The sequence below is a fragment of the Poromitra crassiceps genome (assembly GCF_964638095.1).
Source record: "Poromitra crassiceps genome assembly, chromosome: 11".
Taxonomy (NCBI): Eukaryota; Metazoa; Chordata; class Actinopteri; order Beryciformes; family Melamphaidae; genus Poromitra; species Poromitra crassiceps.
The window spans coordinates 22,215,171-22,236,961 of NC_139643.1; the positions used below are offsets into that span (position 1 = coordinate 22,215,171).

Below are 21,791 nucleotides of genomic sequence, written 5' to 3' on the forward strand. Positions count from 1 at the left end.
GTAAATTTCAAAGAAACCATCTGAAATTCCACTGATTCCACTGTATATACAGTATGACTGTTAATCTGAAAATAAGGCTGTTTTATTTCACTGTATATATGACTGTTAATCTGAAAATAAGGCTGTTTTATTTCACTGTATATATGACTGTTAATCTGAAAATAAGGCTGTTTTATTTCACTGTATATATGACTGTTAATCTGAAAATAAGGCTGTTTTTCTTCATTCCTGAAATGCCTGTTGGAGAGGGGGAAATGTGTTGTTTGAACTTCCCTTTCCAAAAGCGTCAAAATGTTTTCTTACATGAAATCTCAGGCAGGAAAGCATACAGTATGAATGGCATTTCAGATAATGTATTCCGATTCTATAGAATCTATAAAAAAAAAATATATATATATACACCGTATATAGATTCATTCATAATCATATGTTTTTAGGAAAAGTGATACTTTTATTCTGCATCTTTCTAAAAGCTCAGTGGATGTATTTCTTTTTCTTTGTTTCTGTTTTTAAATGGGGCCCTGGAGCATATTTGTGGCTGCACTGTGATATGTGTATAATCCACAGCTGCATGGAGCCTCAGGGATGCAAACTCCTGCAGAGTGGGAAAAGGTGACAGATATCAGGGCAGACCAAAAGAACAACACTCAGAAATCACTCACTTGTCACACAGTGACCTATTTTGGGCTCAAAACGGTGACTTTTAGCTTGACAAGTTTGCATCCCTGGGGCCTCTGGGTGGAGGTAAAAACACAATTCCATCCATTTGCTGCATCAAGGACAAATTAACTGTGTTACAGTATCTTTCTACTGATCCTTCTCTGGAGTCACTTGTGAGTCACTTGTGCTGGCAAGAACTCTGGCATGCCATTCACACCACACACGAGGCCTCTGCCTGCCAGTGCCAACCAGTGTCCCACAGATGCTATTAAATAGAGGTCAGCCTACACTGCAGTACATGTGACACTGAGACATCATGCTAGCAATGTGTTTGAATGGCACATAGCCTGTCAGTGGGTATTGGTTATCAATGACTTTTCATTTAAAATACTTGGTAGCTTCTCTATGTTGGTCTGAATTGTGGCTGGGTGATATGGACCAAAAAAAATCACATCTCGGTATTTTTAGGCTAAATGGCGATACGCGATATATATCCCTTTATTTACTGTGAAGTGGGCTAAATGTTGAGTTGTAAGTTGCAAGTACTTGCCCAAATACCTCTACCGATATTGAGACTAATATTGTAGGGATATTTACTGTCAATGCTTTTGCAATATATTTACACAGATCTTTGATAATCATCAGTAGCCTAATGTGGATATTGTGGGTAAAGATAAATAATAGAACAGCTAGAAGAGTAAATACAATTACATCACTTTACTGTAATGCAGCCTTTAAAACCAGACAACACTTAAGCCATATCACAATAAATATCCAAAATCTAAGATATCGATATATTGCCCAACACTAGTCTGAATACTTAATTTGCTTGGCAGCCGATGCACCAGTCTCATCTACATCATCTACAGTAGCTATATCTGGGATCACTCCCCATTTAAAAACTTGATTGCTTAAAAAAGAAAGTTCCTTAATTTGGAGTGATATGGCCTGTGCTACATAATAGGTCAGTTTGGCTCAATAAGTAAATGCTATAAAATGACTCAAAAGGTCTTGTTCCACTGACCACCTTGTATTATTGTCATCTATTGTCATGGTGAATGTGACTTCCTTCCATTTGAGCTAAACTGCAGAATGTGTGAACAGTAGGATGAGCGTGCAATGGGCATGCTGGCTCCCAACATGACATGAGATTTGAATGAGCCCTGGAACCCAGGTGGACTGGTGGGGCTGAAACAAACCGACAGCCATCTGTTCCTTTTGGGATAAGCTAACCACACTGCTGGGCAGTACAGAACACACTTCAGTCCTTGCCAAGACATCTGATTCTGAGGACATCTACTGTATGTGCAACTATACGAGGACAACCATAAGAACCCAGTAAAGCTTTTAATAGCTTTGAAAGGAGCCCCTCCAACTAGTCAACAAGTTGCAGCCAATACTGTGGAGTGGACAGTCATCCCCATGTATTATAATGTAAACTTTATATAAATGAGAAAACCCTTACGAAACATGGTGAGATGTATTAACAGTTGAGTACGTCATGTTGGTTTGCATAACTGCTAAATCCGGTCAGGCTTTCTCACACCAGTCCAGAGCTTTGTTCAAATCAATGTGGTGAATTCCATAAGGGTTACCATGGAGAATGATTGTGCCGGCAGGCTCGTGTCAACAGATTTGTCGAGATCCGGGGAAATCCCTCTCCTAGGGCTTTAACATGCTTGGACTAATAATCAGGTTAACCTCATCCAAGACAGTCAGACAGGACACTGGCGCCCTCTTGTGGATGCATCGGTCTCTGAAGCAAAGATTGGTCTTGTGAAATTCTGGGCATGAAATTGGTCAGAATCAGATATATAGCATCATTTATGAGGAGCGATCTGAAGTTATAAAATTAAAAATTAATAAATCCTGGTGAAATCCTTCATTGTAAAGTAACCTCCCAGGGATTCGCTCGCGATGGGAAGTGTTGAGATCTGAGGCATATTAATGAATGTGGGTGCTAGACCAAAAAATAATAAATCAAGTCCTTTCAAGGGCATCATTACTACTTAAAACCTTTAGAATGCCTCATCTATTGTTCTCAAATCTTCACTAATCTAGGACTTCCTGTCTTAGGTAACATAGACCAGTGGTTCTCAAATGGGGGTCCGGGGACCCCCAGGGGTCCTTGGGGGGGTTCCAGGGGGTCCCCAGCCAAAAGGTGGGTCATTTATTTTGGCTATAATTCCATTCATAAGTAACACAATGACTATTTTGATCATGGGTTTTATACACTTTCTGTAATAAAACATCTAAAAGCTCAATCTTAATATTATACGGGGGACCGTGGGACAAAATCCTATGAAATGGGGGTCCTTGGTCTAATCTTTGTCAATTTAGAGAATAGTCATTTTACCACAGTCCCAAGACCAAGTCCTGTCTCAAGTTCTTGTGCAGGCAGCTGATCACAGATGAGATGACCGCAACAGGCAGTATTTCAACCAACTTTATTTATAACGACGACTACTGAGGTGGCTGCTGCTGATCTGGCATGCTCCTGATGATGTCAGAATCGCCTAGAGGAGGAGAGAGAGACAAGTCAGCTGGCTCTAAATCTAGATATTTCAACAAATACACACCAGCACATGGTCCACTCCTCCGGGAGAACACTTCACGTGTCGCTGCTCACATCGTTGGCAATGAGCCAAAGTAGGTTGAAAAATGAAAACGAGTTTTGCATGCATTTTTGAGTGATTTGGTTACGTTCATCTCCGTAGCACGTCATGATGAATCATTATTTTCATAAAACAAAGTATTTATTTTTGTATTGTTTTGGTGGAACGCCACTGTAGAAAATGCAATGTTATGGAATGGCTAAAGCCATTTTACTCAGGTTTTCCTTCACATTTCACATAACAGAATAAAATACTTTTAACTTTTGATCTGAGAGAGCCATCTCAGTCATTCAAAAAGTTATATAGGAGTTTCTCATTTAGGGAAATATCAAAACATGAAAGTAGTCATTTTTCGTGAAGGGTTTTTGCAGGCTACCATACATATGCTTCCCTAATTATTTAACATACAAATGCATGAGTTGCCGTGATGAAGGTAAATGTCTCCAACGGAGTATTGGTGAGCTGGCCAGACAGTAACAGTACTGTCAGGCTGTGTCAGCTCAACCGAGCACTCCGGCTGGCTCGCATCTAGCGAACCACTCGTCCTGAACTGGATCACTTTAGTGAGCAGATCCATCAGGCGCATGAATTCGCAAATTTAAAAAGCATATAGCCCTAAAGAAAAATCTGAAATTTGGGTTGCGACTTAACGATGAAAGAAAATGTGGGCTAGACCAGTTGAGAAGCATTGATCGAACAGAGCAGCACTACTGAATCAGCTGTGCAGAGCCAAAGGACTGGCTGACCATGTGTGCTGTTGCTGAACAGCTTGGGAAACAACGGTGCCACAGGAAGGGAGACGTCCACTCACCAGGGTCAATGATGGCCAGTGTGCACACCCTGTAGTATTTGCCACAGGCTGTGCCGAGCTCAATGTTGTTTCCACTGTAGTGGTGGACACCAGTCTTGGCCAGCATGGCGTAGTACTCAATCTCAGACTTCCTGGACAGGGGAAAGAGGCAGGAGAGGTGTGAGAGACAAAGCAGCGCGACAGGATCTCTGTGGCAATAATCAGACGAGACAGAATCAAGGTTTGTTCCTGCATTACCTTCTTACATGCATTCAAAAATTTCATCCTGACCTGAGCAGTATTAAGGAAGTTACTAAAAGTAGGGGTAGGTTGCAGTCCTGAAAAATCAAACATTACTGATGTTTCCCTCCCTATCATTCTTGCTTCAACAAGCTAAAAGTGTTCCGATAGGCTGATGACTACAGCAGGGGTAATCTGCTGTGTAAGTAAAAAGTTTTTAATGAGTTTTATCAGGCCTAGAGTATGGAGAAGTGTGCGTCTGTCTGTTTTCCTTTATTTGTATGTCTCTTGATGTGTTGTCATTTCCTCCCCCTGTGGTATCGAGTATCGATATTTTTCCTGGGGATCGTGTCGAAGCGAGAAATTCTAGTGTCTAGTGCTCCCTAGTCTGTAAATATCCCAATATTATAGAACATATGCCAAAGTCCACAAAACCAAGCTGTGAACACGATGTTACATCAGTGTCAGTAAAATCCTTAAATTAATTTTGCACACCTTTGATGACGATGCAGTTTGTCCGTACATTAGGCAGCATTATCCAATTTACTCCTCTATATTGATTAAAATGTGCATGCAGTCATTGTAAACAATGTAATCAGATGTAGGCTAAATAACTGCATGTCAATAGTTTCATATACTAACAGCATGGTGGTAAAAAAAAAAGTAATTGACCATCAAACACCCACAAAAAGGTCAACATCTAAGATCCGGGGTCTACCTGCTGATGTTTTTCTCTACACGAATCAGACAAACTCTGCATTACAAATGTCATTGCCACCTAACAATGTGTTCCCTATATTAACTTTACAATCAAATAGAATAATTGCATTCTTTGTAGCATTACTGGTGCAGAGGAAGCCGTGAGCTAGATACCTGAGGGCAGGGCAGTTGTTGGCCAGGATGACCAGCTTGGCTTTTCCCTGGCGGATCATCTTCTGGGACTGCTTGTAGCCCAGCACGTACTTGCCGCTCTTCATGACCAGCTGGAGTCGGGAGTTGATGGACTCCAGGGACTTTTTCTAAAAACAAATAATTAATCATGTCAGTGATAGGGCTTTAACTGCCATAGGTACTAGTTTGGCAAACACAAGCTAGTTAGCGCCTGTCTGACTCGAGCCTAGCCCCTTTCAGTCGTATGAACTGAATATACCAGTGTTCTGAAAAGGGCTAACTCGAATCGTATGGCAACATATTGGAAATAATAGCAAGGTTTTTCATTTGAATAAACGGACCCGAGGAGCACAGATGTGTCCTTACATAGGTAAACTACATCACTGTCGTGCCACTAGAACTTGCTAGCCAAGATTAGCTGCAATTCGCAACGTTAGCTAATGTCAGAATACACAAATAGGTGGGCACAGATATATTGAGGGAGGATAACCTCCACATGAGCCTTATTAAGACAATGCTAATGAGTGGCGACAGTTCACCACAAGGGTTAGCAACGTCGTCGGAACTCTTTCGGCTAGCTATCTATGCTAGCTACCCTAGCTACTTTCTAGGGGCTAAAACATGTGCCATGGCTCACCGTCTTCTTTGCAGCGACCATTTTTGCGGTTTAGTCCGATCTGGCCAACCTGGAAGCAAGAGGATGGAAGGAGAAATGTATCGTTAAGCCTTACATAACAATGCAATGTAAAACTGGAACGTTTCTGGTAAGTTTTAATCAAAAAACGCAGAGCTCATCTTACAGTAAGTTTACGCCAAAGGCAGGCCTAGGTGAAAAAGGAATTCCCATCATGCATTGCGCGTCTATCTGCCCGTTCTCGTGGCTCTGCGTGAACGAGAGCTGCGCAGGATCACTGATCCACGCACATAATGTTTGTGAACAATGCGCTGAAAACAGCACGTTAGTCGATGCGGTCAGTTTGCAGATCTAATATCCTGACAAGCGTGTCACACAAAATCCATGATGTCGCGATAGGAGGATGTCGCGGATGTCACCGGATCAGTTTATAGCTTCAAATCATTCTTCAAATAAATATTAATAATAATAATGTAGCCCGTAGAATGGACACACAGGACACAATTACTTATTTTGGGGTTACTTATCCTTTTTTTTAATATATATATATTACTCTTGGTTGGTGAGTAATAACTTTGCAGTGAGCTTGCTCAACAATTGGCTTAGAGTGCAAAATGGAAATTAAAGAAATAAACAAACAAGTCTCAAAAGCATACAAAAATACGGCAGTGAGTACAGAGATGCAAACTCATACCGAGTGAAAAAGGTGACAGATACACAAAACCACTCAGAATACATTAACTAGGGTAGGTGTTTATTAGTTTGTTAGCCTGTTAGCTTGTTTTATTCTGGATTGGGCTTCTAAATGTGTTTTTCCTCGGATTTTGGCACAAGGGATAGTAACATCTTGTCCTGTGTATTAATTAATACTTAAGTGCCCTATTGTGGGAGAAAAAAGGTGACTGTCACCTAAAAGTGACTAGTTTGCAATCCCTGGAGTATCTCAGTTTCTTTACAGAGCCCCAGGTTGGGTTACTGGATGAGTGCATTCACTTCAGTGCGTTTGCTCATGGGCTTGCTAGCTACTTCTGGTCCACTCCGTTCTTCTTCTTCTTTGCGTTTTTTGGCAGATTGCAATCAATTATTAAGGAGTATAGCGCCACCTACTGTACCGGAGTATGCAATACAGGATTACATTTTTCCTACATCAGTCTATGAATGAAATTAAATAAAAGAAAAAAAGAAAAGACAAACAAAAATATGAAAAACTAAATTCTATTAAACAACCCTGTAACTTTTAAGAATTGAATCACGCCTCTGCGTAATCCACACCTTAGGCTATATCCTTTTGTTCCCAATATCCCTTTCAAATCCTATCCTCGCCCAGCCTCCCTCACCCTTTATTGCAAACTTACCCTTTCTTCATTATATTTATCAGTGCATTAATACGTGCTCAGTGTTTTCAACAATATTACAGTGTGCGCAGTCTTGTGAATTTACTTTTCCCAAAAGAAATAAAGTCTTATTTAAACCAGTGTGATCAAATCTAAGCCTGGATAAAACTACCACCTCCCTTCTATTTCTCCCATAACCACCCTGTGTTGTAACTGTCTTTTGAACCCTATAGTATGTTCTGCCCTTAGTGTCCTCATCCCACTATGGGCGGAGTTAATGGGGGGGGCAGGGCTGCCTGGCCCCCCAGTCGTAAAAAATAAACAAACAAAAAAAAACATTGTAAATCTCCATCTCACTGTCTGGCTGAATATGATCATACAATTTATAGCTGCATCATAGTCTCACTGTCGTCACACCAAAGACCGCCTGTAGCTGCATCATAGTCTCACTGTCGTCACACCAAAGACCGCCTGTAGCTGCATCATAGTCATACTGTCGTCACACCAAAGACCGCCTGTAGCTGCATCATAGTCTCACTGTCGTCACACCAAAGCTCGCCTGTAGCTGCATCATAGTCTCACTGTCGTCACACCAAAGACCGCCTGTAGCTGCATCATAGTCTCACTGTCGTCACACCAAAGCTCGCCTGTAGCTGCATCATAGTCTCACTGTCGTCACACCAAAGACCGCCTGTAGCTGCATCATAGTCTCACTGTCGTCACACCAAAGACCGCCTGTAGCTGCGTCATAATCTCACTGTCGTCACACCAAAGACCGCCTGTAGCTGCGTCATAATCTCACTGTCGTCACACCAAAGCCCGCCTGTAGCTGTATCATAGTCTCACTGCCGTCACACCAAAGCCCGCCTGTAGCTGCATCATAGTCTCACTGCCGTCACACCAAAGCCCGCCTGTAGCTGCATCATAGTCTCACTGCCGTCACACCAAAGCCCGCCTGTAGCTGCATCATAGTCTCACTGTCGTCACACCAAAGCCCGCCTGTAGCTGCATCATAGGACGCTGATTGGTGAGAACCACTGGTGGTTCGGATTCAAACCAATCAATTTGAGCGTGGCCAGATGGATTTGTCATGTGATCGTGATCTCTTGATCTCACGCAAATCCAGCTGTCTCACAAGGTTATAACTAAGGCATTAGGCTACTGTTCCAATTTGAGTACATTACTGATCTAAACAGATAGGCCCTATATGCTATTGTTGCTTTCATTACATTTGACCCTCTTTGGTGTCATATCTAAAGATTCCCATTGTCTTATCCTGCCTTCAAGGAATGTTGTAAATAATCCTAGTAAGAATCCTACTCGCTGCAGTCCCGGTCATCGGCTCTTCCCACCAGAACAACTAAATTATCACGCAAAGCAGGCTAATTGACGAAAATAAACCTAGAGCAGGATCTTCACTGACGATTACCTAAAGCGAGTTGCTTGGGAGGAAAAACAAATTGAAACATATAGGATATGAAAAGGTGTGGTATATGCAAACAACTGCAGAAGCACATGCACCTGTGCGTGACATGGAGAGAGAGAGAGAGAGAGAGAGAGAGAGGGAGGGAGAGAGAGAGAGGGAGAGAGAGGGAGGGGCATGAATGTGCAGCTGAATATACACATGTTACCCATGTACTGTTATTCATGAGCTTTAGTATATTGTGAGACATTGTTTTATGTTCTTTGCCCAGGGCCCCCAAAACTTCAGATTCGCCACTGAGAGGCTTGTGGAAGTCAATGGTTGTGGAATTTATAAGTTAATCGAGAATTAATCTGTGACTGAAAAAGGTATAAGTGATGTGAACAAAACATCATTAGGCTATCACTGTCTGAGTTAGACTTTAATAATTGCGTTGTGTGTGCCCAAATGGCACATCCACAGTCTCGTTGGTGGAGACGAGCGCGTACCCGGCTCACTTCCCCGCCCCTGGACACTAATGAATGGCCAGGCCAGCCTCCTGGAAAGTAACAGCCTATCCCACAGCACATCACCCTGTGCATTTCACCTGCGTGTCAAACTGTCTAGGAACAGTGAAGGTCCTGAACACACCTCTTTAGGTGGGGGAAGTCCACGGATGCGCAAATTACGCACGCGACTAGAGGAATTTTGACGAGCGCTCAGGCGGTCTGCTTCACCTTTATTCGCTGCAGGACTTTTGCTGTGCATAATTTGGAGTCCTCTCTCCTTTTGCAGAGGCGCTGTGACTGTCTATGCGGCGCGTCACCAGTGTGGCAGGCAGTGCAGCCGCGGGCACCTCTCCTCGCCTCCTCCAACTCCGAAGTTTCGCCTCCAGTGAGTCCTCTATGCGCACAAGACAGGATGGGATGCTCCACCAGTTCCCAAACTGCAGCGGTAGACACGACTCGACCCAGCGCTAAACCCGAGGAGAGCAACGGAGCCAGCACGACAGGTCAGTTCAAGCTACCAGCATTAGAAATTAGATGCGTCTCACACCACACGTGTTGTAGGCTACATATATATATTTCGACCAGGCTTTTCAATAGTCTGGAAAATATCTCTAAACTCTCTCTAAAGTAGGTTTTAATGTTGTTTTGTATGGGCAAGGTGGTAACATTTGGCGGTTATCTGTAGCCTATGTCCCTATAGCCTACAGAATTACATAATAATCATAGGCATTATTATGCCTATAAATACATTCTCAAATCGGATGTTTTAATCAAATTAAAACAAGTCTTATGGTAGTTTGTTTCTTAGGATAATATACCTTAGTTTAGCCTATGCTGGCAATACTGATGGAAATAACATCATCATGGACAAGTTCACTGTCCTCCTCCATAGTGTTGCATCATCCATTTAATTATAGGGAACAGTATTCTGCTTAAGTCTAAATTTACAGTAAATAACCGTTGGCATCTTTCTCTTTAAACCACACGACAGGATTATAATCTCAGTCTGGGATCCTGACTGTATAAGCCAGAGGGATCCACACAATGACAGCCTGGGAAAGTGTATTGTCAATGTGTTTGGTGGCTCTGTCCTCCCAGAGAGCGACAGTGGCAAGAGGAGGAGGGGGGGGATTCGGTGACAGTCTATGGTTTCAAGAGGAAATGGAGAAGCCACTCTGGACACTAGCTTTCTTGTTCTGGGTCAGAGATAGCCAGCTATGGTGCAAACTAGCACCTTTCAAGGTAAACCCCCAACACTGGATCCTCTCTGGGTGTGTTTTGCAGCACCCCCTTTAAATAGACAACGTTTAAGGAATGACTATTAAGGGACTTTAATCTGTGCAGGAGGACACCTCTCTGGGGGGAACTACCCAAGTTTCACTCAGGGATCATCATCGTTTCATGATCAAATCCACATTTTCTCACACTGAAGCATTTGAGAGAACTGAAGAATAACTGAATGATTGAATTCACTCTGAATCTGAATCTCTTGCTCTCCTCCCTCTGCAATCCTTTTTAGGGATGTCAAGGGCCTATTTGTGGCATGAAAAGACAACCAAGGAAGCGTCACATATATCATGTTAAGAAGAAGCTATAGACACATAAATAACACACAGTAAGAGTAGCCTAGATAGATCACAGTCTGATTCAGTGTATGGTCAACAGCATGGTTGGTTCAAGCACCCAACCATGCTGGAGTGTCTTTGAGCAAGACACATTGACTCTGACCTTCCTTGGACGGCACAGTGGCTCAGTGGTTAACACTGTTGCCTCACAGCAAGAAGGTCCCGGGTTCGAACCCCGGTCCGTCCCAGGTCCTTTCTGTGTGGAGTTTGCATGTTCTCCCCGTGTCCGTGTGGGTTTTCTCCGGGTGCTCCGGTTTCCTCCCACCATCAAGAAAGACATGTATGTTAGGGTTAATACTCCTGTCAGTGCCCCTGACCAAGGTACTGGCAAAAGAACTGGAGTTGGTCCCCGGGCGCTGCACAGTGGCTGCCCACTGCTCCTAGTTCTAGGAAGGTTCCTAGTAGAGGATGGGTCAAATGCAGAGGATGAATTTCCCCAAGGGGATAAATAAAGGATAACTTACTTAACTTAACTATAGCAGGGGCAATGCTAAAAGACCATTTCCTCACAAGGCTCAATAAATGGTCACATTGTTATTGAGTGTTGGTAATGGCATTGCTCTAGAGAGTGCTCGTTCGTTCTCTATGGTTTATCACACCAATTGAACAGGCCATGAAGTTGTTCACCTTATCAAGGTCTTAGAAGTCAGATGGAAATTTGGCAGCTGGACGTTTTCTTTATTTTGCATATGGCTCCGCCTCCTTTCCTCGCTCTGGCGCAGCTCGTCACTCTCAAGGAAGAGGAATGGCATTTATTAACCCGCGGTTTACACTGCTAGTTTAGCATTAAAAAAAATTTCACTCTCAAGTCACCTGTTCTCCATTTGAAAAGTGGATATTACTTTCTCTTCCTAAATTATTACAAATCCGAAACAGAACTGTTTATACCATATTGTTGAAAATATTGACTAACACCTAGGAACATTTTAAAGAATGCAATCATTTGTGTTAGGAAAATTGAGCCGTGCATATCAAGTAAACTTCTGCATTTTAGAATAGACCTTTTCATTTAGAGACAACTGTATCTAGTGTAGAACTAATGTCCAAAAGCAGATCTTCGGCCCCCTTCCTCAATTTTATTACAGTTTTCACAATTACTTGGGGTGTCAAATGTTCCCAACAATAGCACGTCTCTTTCGCCCACATTTCCTAGCTAACGCACTACCAGCACATGGGTGAATGTGAAGACTTAATCCCATGCAAATATTTGTCATGCAAATGGTTCAGGAGCATGATCTAAGAGGATGTGATCACGATACTCCCCGGAACACCCATCTGCCTACTCTTGAAGATATGAGCTGTGAGGTTGGAGGCTGTTAATGTGTATTAGTGACAATCCACATAATCATTAACACTTGGTGTGTAGACTCAGATCATGTGTCATACATATTTATATATATATATATATATATATATATATATATATATATATATATATATATATATATATATATATATATATATATATATACTCGCGCACTCGCGCACTCGCGCACTCTCCTGCCCTCAACATGTGGGTGAAATGTGGTAACTTTGCATGGTCCAGTGATCAGTGACTGGAGTTCAATCCCTTGTGGTCAGAGGCCGTTTTGCCTGCACCTGCCTCTTATCTTCACACTTGCTCTGCTCTGAAGGTATGAAACATGACAGAATCCAGCACAAAAAAATATGATAAATGTGTCAGCATTCTCTTAAAATGTGTGAAATATTAATTGTGCTTTTGTTTTACGATGACTGTTTAGTGTGAAGGTGGTAGATTCATCCTCACTGGCTGTTCCAAAGTACCGTAATACAGTCTAAATCAGGGACACAACTTGCGTTGCCCAGGGGCCACTTTTGCAAAATGACAGGAGGCCAGGGACCAGTTAATAACCAAACATTAATAATATAAATGTTTCTGTAGCGGATTGTAGGCTTTTGATGTGGCAGCTGGAGTTTAGTCTGACAATTTTAACATTTAAGATTTTGACACTCTGCCATGAACCCACATAGCATCAATCTGAACCACCAAGCATAGTGCAAACACATCATCAAAGCAATAAAGAGTGACAATGCAAACACAGGGAAGTGCAATACAAATTCAGTGTACAATGAAAAGCACTCACAAAAGAAATATGTCCTTTACAGGCAAGTCCAAATAATCAACCAAACTAGATGTTATTCACCAAAAATCGAGTCCAGAGTTAAAAACAAGCAAACAAACGTGGGGCTAAGATGTTTGTGTCTGCTTGGATAAAGTGCTTTGATAATACCTGTGTTCTTGATAGGGGCGGCCAATGAGAGCGGCAAAGCAGCTGAGGACAGTGAGACTATCCCGGACCAGACACCCGCCGCTGCAGCTGCCAAGCCTGCAGAAAGCGCCACTGCAGCGCCACCCGCAGGGGAGGAGGCCAAGCCTGCAGAAAGCCCCGCTGCAGCGCCACCCGCAGGGGAGGAGGCCAAGCCTGCAGAAAGTGCCGCTGCAGCACCACCCGCAGGGGAGGAGGCCAAGGCGGCCGCGACTAGCCAGCCTGCAGAGGCGGCAGCACCAGAGGGTGCTCCGGCAGCAGCAGCAGCAGCACCCGAGGGAGCTCCGGCAGCAGCAGCAGCAGACAGCGCCACGCCCGCGGAGGGGGCTAGCTCCTCGGAGCCTGCGGCTGCAGCTCCGGATCAGGGTAGGTTGGAGTGCAAAAACAGCATTATGGCAGGCCAGTGACATTGGGCCAGTAATAGAATTTCATTCACAAACCAGAATTCTAAAGTTATAATCTCATAGATGTTCATGTAAATAAATCTCTGTTATGTCACTATCTATCACTGACTGAGTTAACACACGATGATTGAGCCTATGGCCCCTTGTGTATTGCAGCATTTATGAACTGGGTGTCTGTGGAGACAGCCCAGAGATGGTAGGCGGAGCTAACACACTAGACTCGCTCTAACGTTACTGTAGGTTCCAGACAATTCTTGTGTAGGTAGGTAGGATGGGTAGGTAGGGAGGATAATAACAAGCTTTTTTCCCCGGTCTCTAGAATTGTGGGTGGTTACTATGGCCAAACAAACTGACTAACGTCATTATGCAACACTGTTTGGATCGCACCTACAATTACCACCATAGGTGTCGCCAAAGAAAATAAAACTGAAATCTTCGAGATGATCACTTTAAGGCAGATTTTTTTAATATACAAATATTTCGTAGATGGGTGATTCCCAAACTGTGAGCCGCGGCCCACTAGCGGGCCGTGGAGGTACTGCAGGTGGGCCGCGAGTGGTCTGCCAACACCAACACTTCCATAATATGCTAAATAACGCTCCAAACATAGGTTACATTTTGGCAAGGGGAAACTATTTCAAACGGGTCCCTTAACCTCTCAACTCAATTTAGCTGAATGAGTCTCCCCTTTACAGATAAGGTAGCATTTTTCACAGTCTAACATTAATAGCTTGTGGATTGATTTCTTCTGTTGTTGCTCATCACATTTTGTCTCAACAAATGTGTTCTGCATGCAAATACTTCTGATGAGTAATTGGGAGGAGAAAATGTTGGCAATCTGCTTTTGGGTATTTTGCTGAAATCTTTTTGTATGTGGATGGATTATTAATTTCCCTTATGCCCAAGTTCACATGCTCTGTTAATGAAATAAAAAATATATATAATATAAAAAACATAATAGGGAAATACATCATCTTAGTCTCACGTGTGTTGATCAGAGTTGTGATTAAAGGGTTGGGTGGGCCCTGGGAGATTTTCAGATTTCAAAGTGGGCCGCGGCATTTTTAAGTTTGGGAACCCCTGTAGTAGATAATGGACTGAAAACAAACATATTAGTTGTTTTCCTTCTGACAAAAAGAATAAAAACTACTCGCACACCGCAGAGCTCCTTTTCTCCAGATTTATTTGTTGTTGTAACGCGTTTGGAGCTACATGCTCTTCATCGGACAAGACTTTCTTGTTTTCCTTCTGAACATGCTTGGCAGAAAATGAATATTCTCAAGTTGGCCCTAACCCCTAGCAAGGCTCGAAGCCCTATATCCCTTTTCTACTGCTTCCCCTATGCAAACGTTTCTCTCCTATGTGACGGTCATGTATCAGACTCACTGAGCACTTCACAAAGTTGGTAAGGATGGAATTGCATACCCGTGTGTGTGTGTGTGTGTGTGTGTGTGTGTGTGTGTGTGTGTGTGTGTGTGTGTGTGTGTGTGTGTGTGTGTGTGTGTGTGTGTGTGTGTGTGTGTGTGTGTTAGTGTGTGTTAACTGTTACAGTGAAGTGCTGTCTTGGCGCTCAACCAGAATATTACGTGTGTGTGTGCGCGCACGCATGCGTGTGTGTGAAGAGGGGAGGGAAGTTACTTTTTTCTGGATCCTCTGTTGACAAGTTGCATCTTGTCTTGACGCTCACTGTCAACTTATTTATTCGAATGGAGAACATTTTGTAAATATGTGGTGAGCCTTCAGAGATTCTCTAGTGCACACATGGGAAAAATGGCCCCTGGACCATCGGCCCCCAAGGTCCTCAAAGAAAAACAAAACAACCCCCAAAAACTCAATAAAAGGCAGAATTATGTTAATAAATCTCATCTGCTACAGCCATTGGATTTGTATCACTATTATATCGGGAGATCAACAAGAAATTACCAATCACAACGGGAGAGAGGGTTAAAAAAATAGGGAGACTCCCTCGAAAATCAGGAGTCTCGGCAGGTATAATCTCCAATGTGTGGCCGGCCCTTCGCTTACTTGATGTAAGTCAGTATGGTCCTCTGGAGAGAAAAAAATTGCCCACCCCTGCTCTAGTGGAATACCATATTTTTTGCTTTTCCAGACATGGATTAAAAACCGTTTATGGTTCATCATCAATGTTGGGAATCATTCAAGTTCACAGGTTTGCCTAAAGCTGCTACCACACTCGGCAGTAAACAACAGTCTACTAGAGACGGGAACTTAAGGACACAAAGTCTAATGGTTCTGTTGACCAGCAGTAACCCGAGCGGCACTCTGCCTTCTGCGCCGTGACCCAGTGAACACGGGCGCCCAAGTGAATAATGTCCCCTCCGTGTTTCCCTAGACCCTCCCCAGTCCCATCACAATGGCTGTAACCATCGACGGTATCCAACACACAGTCACATCTTAGGCTTTTAATGAACACACCGGGGGAGACGCACACGTGTGTTTATGGATCCCACAGCCAATTATTGAGTCAGTATAAAGGCATCTCGTGAGGATCGGTGATTAAAAATGACACTTGAATTTTTTTTATAAACCTCTAAGTGTGTGGCATTGATTCATGCTTGTTTAGAGGAATGGTCTTTTCATTGAAGTAGAGCAGCAAACATTTAAAAACTGTTTAGAATCTACAAAATACACCCGTGGGAGTTAGACCCCCCCCCCCCCCCCCCCCCCCCCGGTGGAGTTAGACCCGCGGGTCTAGAACACAGTGTGGTCTCCAAAGCCCTCCGGGACACACCAGTGATGTCACTCAAGCAATCAATGATGATGTCACCACCACCACCAGTGATGTCACTCGAGCACTCAAAGATGATGTCATCAGTGAGTGATGTCGTCAGTGATGATGTCACCAGATTATGTCATAATTGCTCCAGTGAGTGACATCACATCATTAGGTAATTAGGGGAATTAATCGTCCCTAATTACAGAATAATAAAGAAATCCAGCTTTGTTAGGTCACCAGTGCTCTTTATACTTCCTGAAAGATTCAACCCGATCGTACATATAATGGCATAGCTGGACGGCACGGTGGCTCAGTGGTTTAACTGTTGCCTCACAGCAAGAAGGTCCCGGATTCGAACCCCGGTCCGTCCCAGGTCCTTTCTGTGTGGAGTTTGCATGTTCCCCCGTGTCCGTGTGGGTTTTCTCCGGGTGCTCCGGTTTCCTCCCACCATCCAAGAAAGACATGTATGTTAGGGTTAATACTCCTGTCAGTGCTCCTGACCAAGGCCATGGCAAAAGAACTGGAGTTGGTCCCCGGGCGCTGCACTGTGGCTGCCCACTGCTCCTAGTTCTAGGAAGGTTCCTAGTAGAGGATGGGTCAAATGCAGGGGATGAATTTCCCCAAGGGGATAAAGGATAACTTCACTTAACTTAACTGTGGCCGAACACAATTCTGCTCACTCACAGACAGACAGACACTTTGCATTCTTATTATAAGATATAAGATAAGATACAGTTTTTCCTGTAACAATATAGATGTTGGTAGTAAAACTGTTGTTAAGGAACTCTCCTTTAATTTGCTGCCAGAAACTCCGCCTCCTCTGACACGTTTCACGTCACCTGACACGTTTCATGTCACCTGACACGTCACCTGACATGTTTCACGTCACCTGACATGTTTCACGTCACACACTGGAGTTTTTGCCAGCCAATGAAAGGGGAGCTCTGGGTCCAGGCAATGCAGAGGGAAGGTAAACATTGTTCATTTCCATTTACTAGCGATATTGTAATGATACAAAGCTGGTTGAAAATCGCCAAAGTGACGTTTTTAATTTGTCATTTTACTCTGTGAGTTTGTGATGCTCTCTGAGACTGTAAAGTTGTGATAAGATGCTCTATAACAGGGGTGCCTAAACTTATTTGGGATGAGAGCTACTTACAAAAAATAAAACTAGTCGTGAGCTACTTCTTTTCCCCTTGTCCCCCCCCCCCCCCAGTACATATTTAGCACATTTTAACAGTATTATATTATTTATTTCACATTATTTAATAATGTTATAATGTTGTAGATGCTGAGTTAGCTATACATGAGTGGGATTTAGTTTATGCATAAATGATAAAAAATAAATACAGTTTTGATTTCTTTGGCGAGCTACTTCTTGATGGCCCGAGGAGTTGACATCTTCACTGAAGTGACTGTAGAAATGCCATTCTAGTCCAGTCTAGTCAGGAATCCTGATTTTCGACCAGGCCGACCTCAACACCTGGGATGGGAAAGCCGTATGCAAATATCACGTAGGACTTAAGCAGATGGACTTCTTGTATGATAGCGTGCACATAATGATGTTTTGGGATAGCAAGAAAAAAATATGATTTGACTGCAAGCCAGGGTGGTAAAGCTTGGTGGGCCTAGACGGCTCTGTGTGGCTCGCATCAACTTGACCAGGTTTATAGCCCGGTCTATATTCATTCCCATGTACTGTATTGCTTCGTGATGCAAATGACTGGCAGGCCAATAAGTTCATGATAACTCATTTTCCTGTCTGTCGTCCAATGCAAAATGTTTGACCCTGTAAGGCAGGCCATTACACTAGGCGGGATAAGGTCGTCGTCACGCTTAGAAACACTTGGAACATAATCAACCCTCTATGCAATGTGAAATGTATTTTGCATCACCAGATAACCACCGTATAGTCACAACAAAAATGTTATGTTTCTATTGTCATGATTATAACTTACTGTGATTCTCTGTGATTAGGCTGTCATCCATTCATTTTCTGCAGTGTATTAGGCTGTCATCCGGTCATTTTCTGCAGTGTATTAGGCTGTCATCCGGTCATTTTCTGCAGTGTATTAGGCTGTCATCCGGTCATTTTCTGCAGTGTATTAGGCTGTCATCCGGTCATTTTCTGCAGTGTATTAGGCTGTCATCCAGTCCAGTCTAGTTAGAAAATGTTTAGTGTATTCCACCAGTTAATTATTATAATAATAAGATTTCAGTTTTGTTCTCTTGGGTGACACCTATGGCGATGAGTGGTAATTGCAGGTGAGATCCAAACTGTTATTACGGTATGTAACATTAGTCAGTTTGTTCGGCCATAGTAACCACCCGTAATGCTAGCAGAGACCGGAAAAAACTAGCTTGATATCCTACTTCACACAAGAGTTGTCGGGAACCTACAGTAACCTACAGAGTGAGTCTATTGTGTTAGCTCCACCCACCCTGTGAACCTACAGTAACCTGCAGAGTGAGTCTATTGTGTTAGCTCCGCCCACCCTGTGTCACCACAGACACCAAGTTCATAAATGCTGCAATACTGAAAATGCAAAGGCTTCCATCAATGGGCCCATAGGCTCAATCGCCAGTGTGTTAAGTCACTATCAGATGAGATAGTGACTCAACAGATCATATATTTATTTTAGATCAAAATCTTGTACCATAACCTTGAAAAGAGAGTTCCCTCTATTTGATCTCGGCCTTTACTTGACCTCGAGCCCTCTTTGGTCTCACACTCAGCCTAAGCTTGACCACAGCGCCGGTCAGGGCCATGTGTCTTGCTGCCAGCACTTGTGTTGTCGGCAGGGTGTCGCTAAGGTGCAATCTGAGTCCGCAGAGAAACTAGAGCATGCCAACACACACACACACACACACACACACACACACACACACAGGGCGACGAATGATGTCAGGCCCAGCGAGCCTGCCTCCGTTTCACAGCCAATGAAGAGACAGGATCCAGTGTCGCATTAGCACGCCGGACATGGCAGCTCTTCCAGGTTTTGGATCAGTTGGGGTGGGAACGGCTCGTGGAAAAAGCCTCTGATGTGTCACATCTGAATTTGAATGTAATCGTGTTTTCCTTCGTATATATATATTTTTTTTTTATACTTTATTTTCCATTTTTTATAGAACAATATACGAACAAGACAAACAGGCTCAGACACAGGAAAAGAAAAAAACAAAACATACATACATCATTAAAATTCAACAATATAACGTGCTATCAGCCGCATAAGGTGCTTATGTGTTTATAAAACATATCGTGTACCTGGGATCCCGCCTAAGGGGTCCATGAGATACCAACTGGGCGAGCCATCCATCATCCCCAACCCCCAGTCACTTATCATTCCTAACCTCGTCAAAGTAGGTCAAAAACGGGTCCCAGATATCTGAGAACCTTTTAAGCGCGTTGGTTCTCAGGGACCTGAGGCTCTCCGTCTGTAGAACAGAGATCATGTCCATCGGCCACACCCGAAAAGAAGGCGAAGAGGAGGACTTCCACTCCTTCAGAATAAACCTTTTGGCGACAGTTGTCCCCAGTGTCAGAGATTGTTGCACAGCCGTAGGGAAGTTCAGAGAGGACTCAGAGCAGCCGAAGATGGCGAGTTCTGCCTCCGGCTGTAGGGTCATTTTGTAAGCCTTGGAGTACCAGTCAAATATTTTGGCCCAGAATCCCGTTAGTGAAGGGCAGAACCAAAAGGCATGAGATAGTGTGCCCTCTGACGCCTGACACCTGTCACACAGTGGCGAGACAGAAGGGAAGATCCTGTGCAGTTTATGCTTGGAGTAGTGAAGACGATGAGTGACCTTAAATTGAATCAGCTGGTGTCTGCTATTAACTGAGCAAAGTTGTACCAGAGACACCACTTCTTTCCCATATGATATCAGATAAATCAATACCAAGTTCTCCCTGCCATGCTTCCTTAATCCTCTCAGTAGGGGCTGTGTCGCGGTTGTCAAACAGACATACAAATCTAGAAATAAGATGCTTGGAGTGAGGAGGGCCCAGCAATACATCGAAAAAAGCATGTTCACTTCGTATATTATTGACATGGATTAAGCCAGGGGTTTTCAAAGTCTGACACTGTGGGCCTCCCCTCAGACAAAGCTTGGAAAAAGGCACCCCCTCCCCACCCACCTCCCCCCCGCACTCAATTCCTGGATCCCTATGGGATCATGATTATGTTAATTGATCCCATAGACACTCAACAATTGAGCCAAGATAGCCTGATATTGCTGTTTGACATCCAAATCAGACGACACCAAATACATAAAAAAAGGTCTGTTAGTTTCTGACTCTGAAAGTGGGAAAAACTGTAAAATTCCACAAAACTACTCTTATCTCTTTATCCAAATCACACATACACATTTAGGCTATTCTGTGTGATCTCCTTTTGATAACTAATGTAATCGCCTAATATTTTTTCACTTCCAATTAGCTGAGCCTCCCCTGAAACTGCTTGGAGCCCCCCCTGGGGGGAGGCCCCGCCTCCCACTTTGAACACCCCTGGATGAAGAGCCATGTTGCAATGCTTTCAATTGACATTTCTGTTTTAAGGAGCTTTTATTGCATTGTACCTTTTAATATACACTCACTCTGTCTGTTATACATGTTATTATGGTTGGTATTCACGTAGACAAATCTCTCTCTCTCTCAATAATCAGGAAGTGCTGAGGCCACGGCTACGATTGACCAATCAGAACCCAAACCAGAAGAGACACCAGGTGAGCAGCGCTGTACTTTCACAAATTAAGCCACATTCATCATGAGTCAACATCTATAAATGACTAAGACGTTTTTCCCTCACATTTGTGCTTTCAGCTCCCAGTCAGTGAAGTGCAACCAATGTGGATGGCTGAACAGAATTGTCCTACCTTGTCTGTGTGCATGTGTGTGTGTGCGTGCGTGTGTGTAGGGGTGTCTGTGCGTGTGTGTGAGAGACATTGCCTTGTTGCCAAGATGCAGACCCTGCGATAGCTACCTTTACCTGGGTCCCTCAGTCATCACTGTGCCTTCCTCCTCTCTCTCGATGGTATGCGGCTGCGATTTATGCTTGCAGAACTGTAGATAGAGAGCATTCCACAGCACTAGGTGTGTTTCTTTTAAGAGGATATGGTCAACTGAGAATAACTTTAATGATCGATTGCAACTGGAATTTAAATCTATTTATCACCTGTATAGAGATTCTATTACACATTTTTGTGCAGCATCATATACAGTATTTTCTCATTAAATCAGGAAATCTAGCTTGAAACCCATGAACCCATTCTGTTGTTTTTCTACAAAATTATAGTTTTAAGAAAAGCAAAGCCAAAGTAGACTAGTTCTTAAAATGACATTTCTGTTTGGGTAACTGGCTTTGATTCGATGATGGTGTTTGTAAGGATATATAAGGAACTGACTGGAGCGTGTGTAGACTTGCACATAATGAGGATGGGTCTAAGTGGTTCTGGTCAGTAACATGAGTTGCAGATGAGCGTGCGTGAGGTAAGAGTAAACATGTGAGAGCCTTTCTTTTCTGTCGTGTCATTATTTCTCTTATCAATACTGATCAAAGCTGTAATATGGTGTGTCAAACATCAGGAAATGGAGAGGAAGTCAAAAACACCATCAAATGACATCTAGTATTTTGTTGCATCATATAAATGTTTAATTGCATTT

At 43.3% G+C, this 21,791-nt stretch overlaps 2 protein-coding genes across 2 annotated transcripts; one reads left to right on the top strand and one right to left on the bottom strand.

The window, feature by feature from the left end:
* Positions 1-3,088: 3,088 nt before the first annotated feature.
* Positions 3,089-6,037, bottom strand: rpl30 (ribosomal protein L30). Its single transcript, XM_083646183.1, has 5 exons — positions 5,997-6,037; positions 5,834-5,882; positions 5,179-5,324; positions 4,087-4,217; positions 3,089-3,176 (listed from the first exon to the last, which is right to left on the bottom strand). Exons 2-5 carry the CDS (start codon positions 5,852-5,854, stop codon positions 3,124-3,126), a joined length of 351 nt encoding a protein of 116 aa, XP_083502309.1. The 5' UTR covers positions 5,855-5,882; positions 5,997-6,037; the 3' UTR covers positions 3,089-3,123.
* A 3,196-nt stretch (positions 6,038-9,233) lies between these two features.
* On the top strand, positions 9,234-21,626 carry LOC310784654 (uncharacterized protein). Its single transcript, XM_083645672.1, has 4 exons — positions 9,234-9,578; positions 12,968-13,354; positions 20,795-20,854; positions 20,952-21,626. The coding sequence occupies exons 1-4, from the start codon at positions 9,488-9,490 to the stop codon at positions 20,963-20,965; spliced, it is 552 nt and encodes a 183-aa protein (XP_083501798.1). The 5' UTR covers positions 9,234-9,487; the 3' UTR covers positions 20,966-21,626.
* Positions 21,627-21,791: the final 165 nt, after the last annotated feature.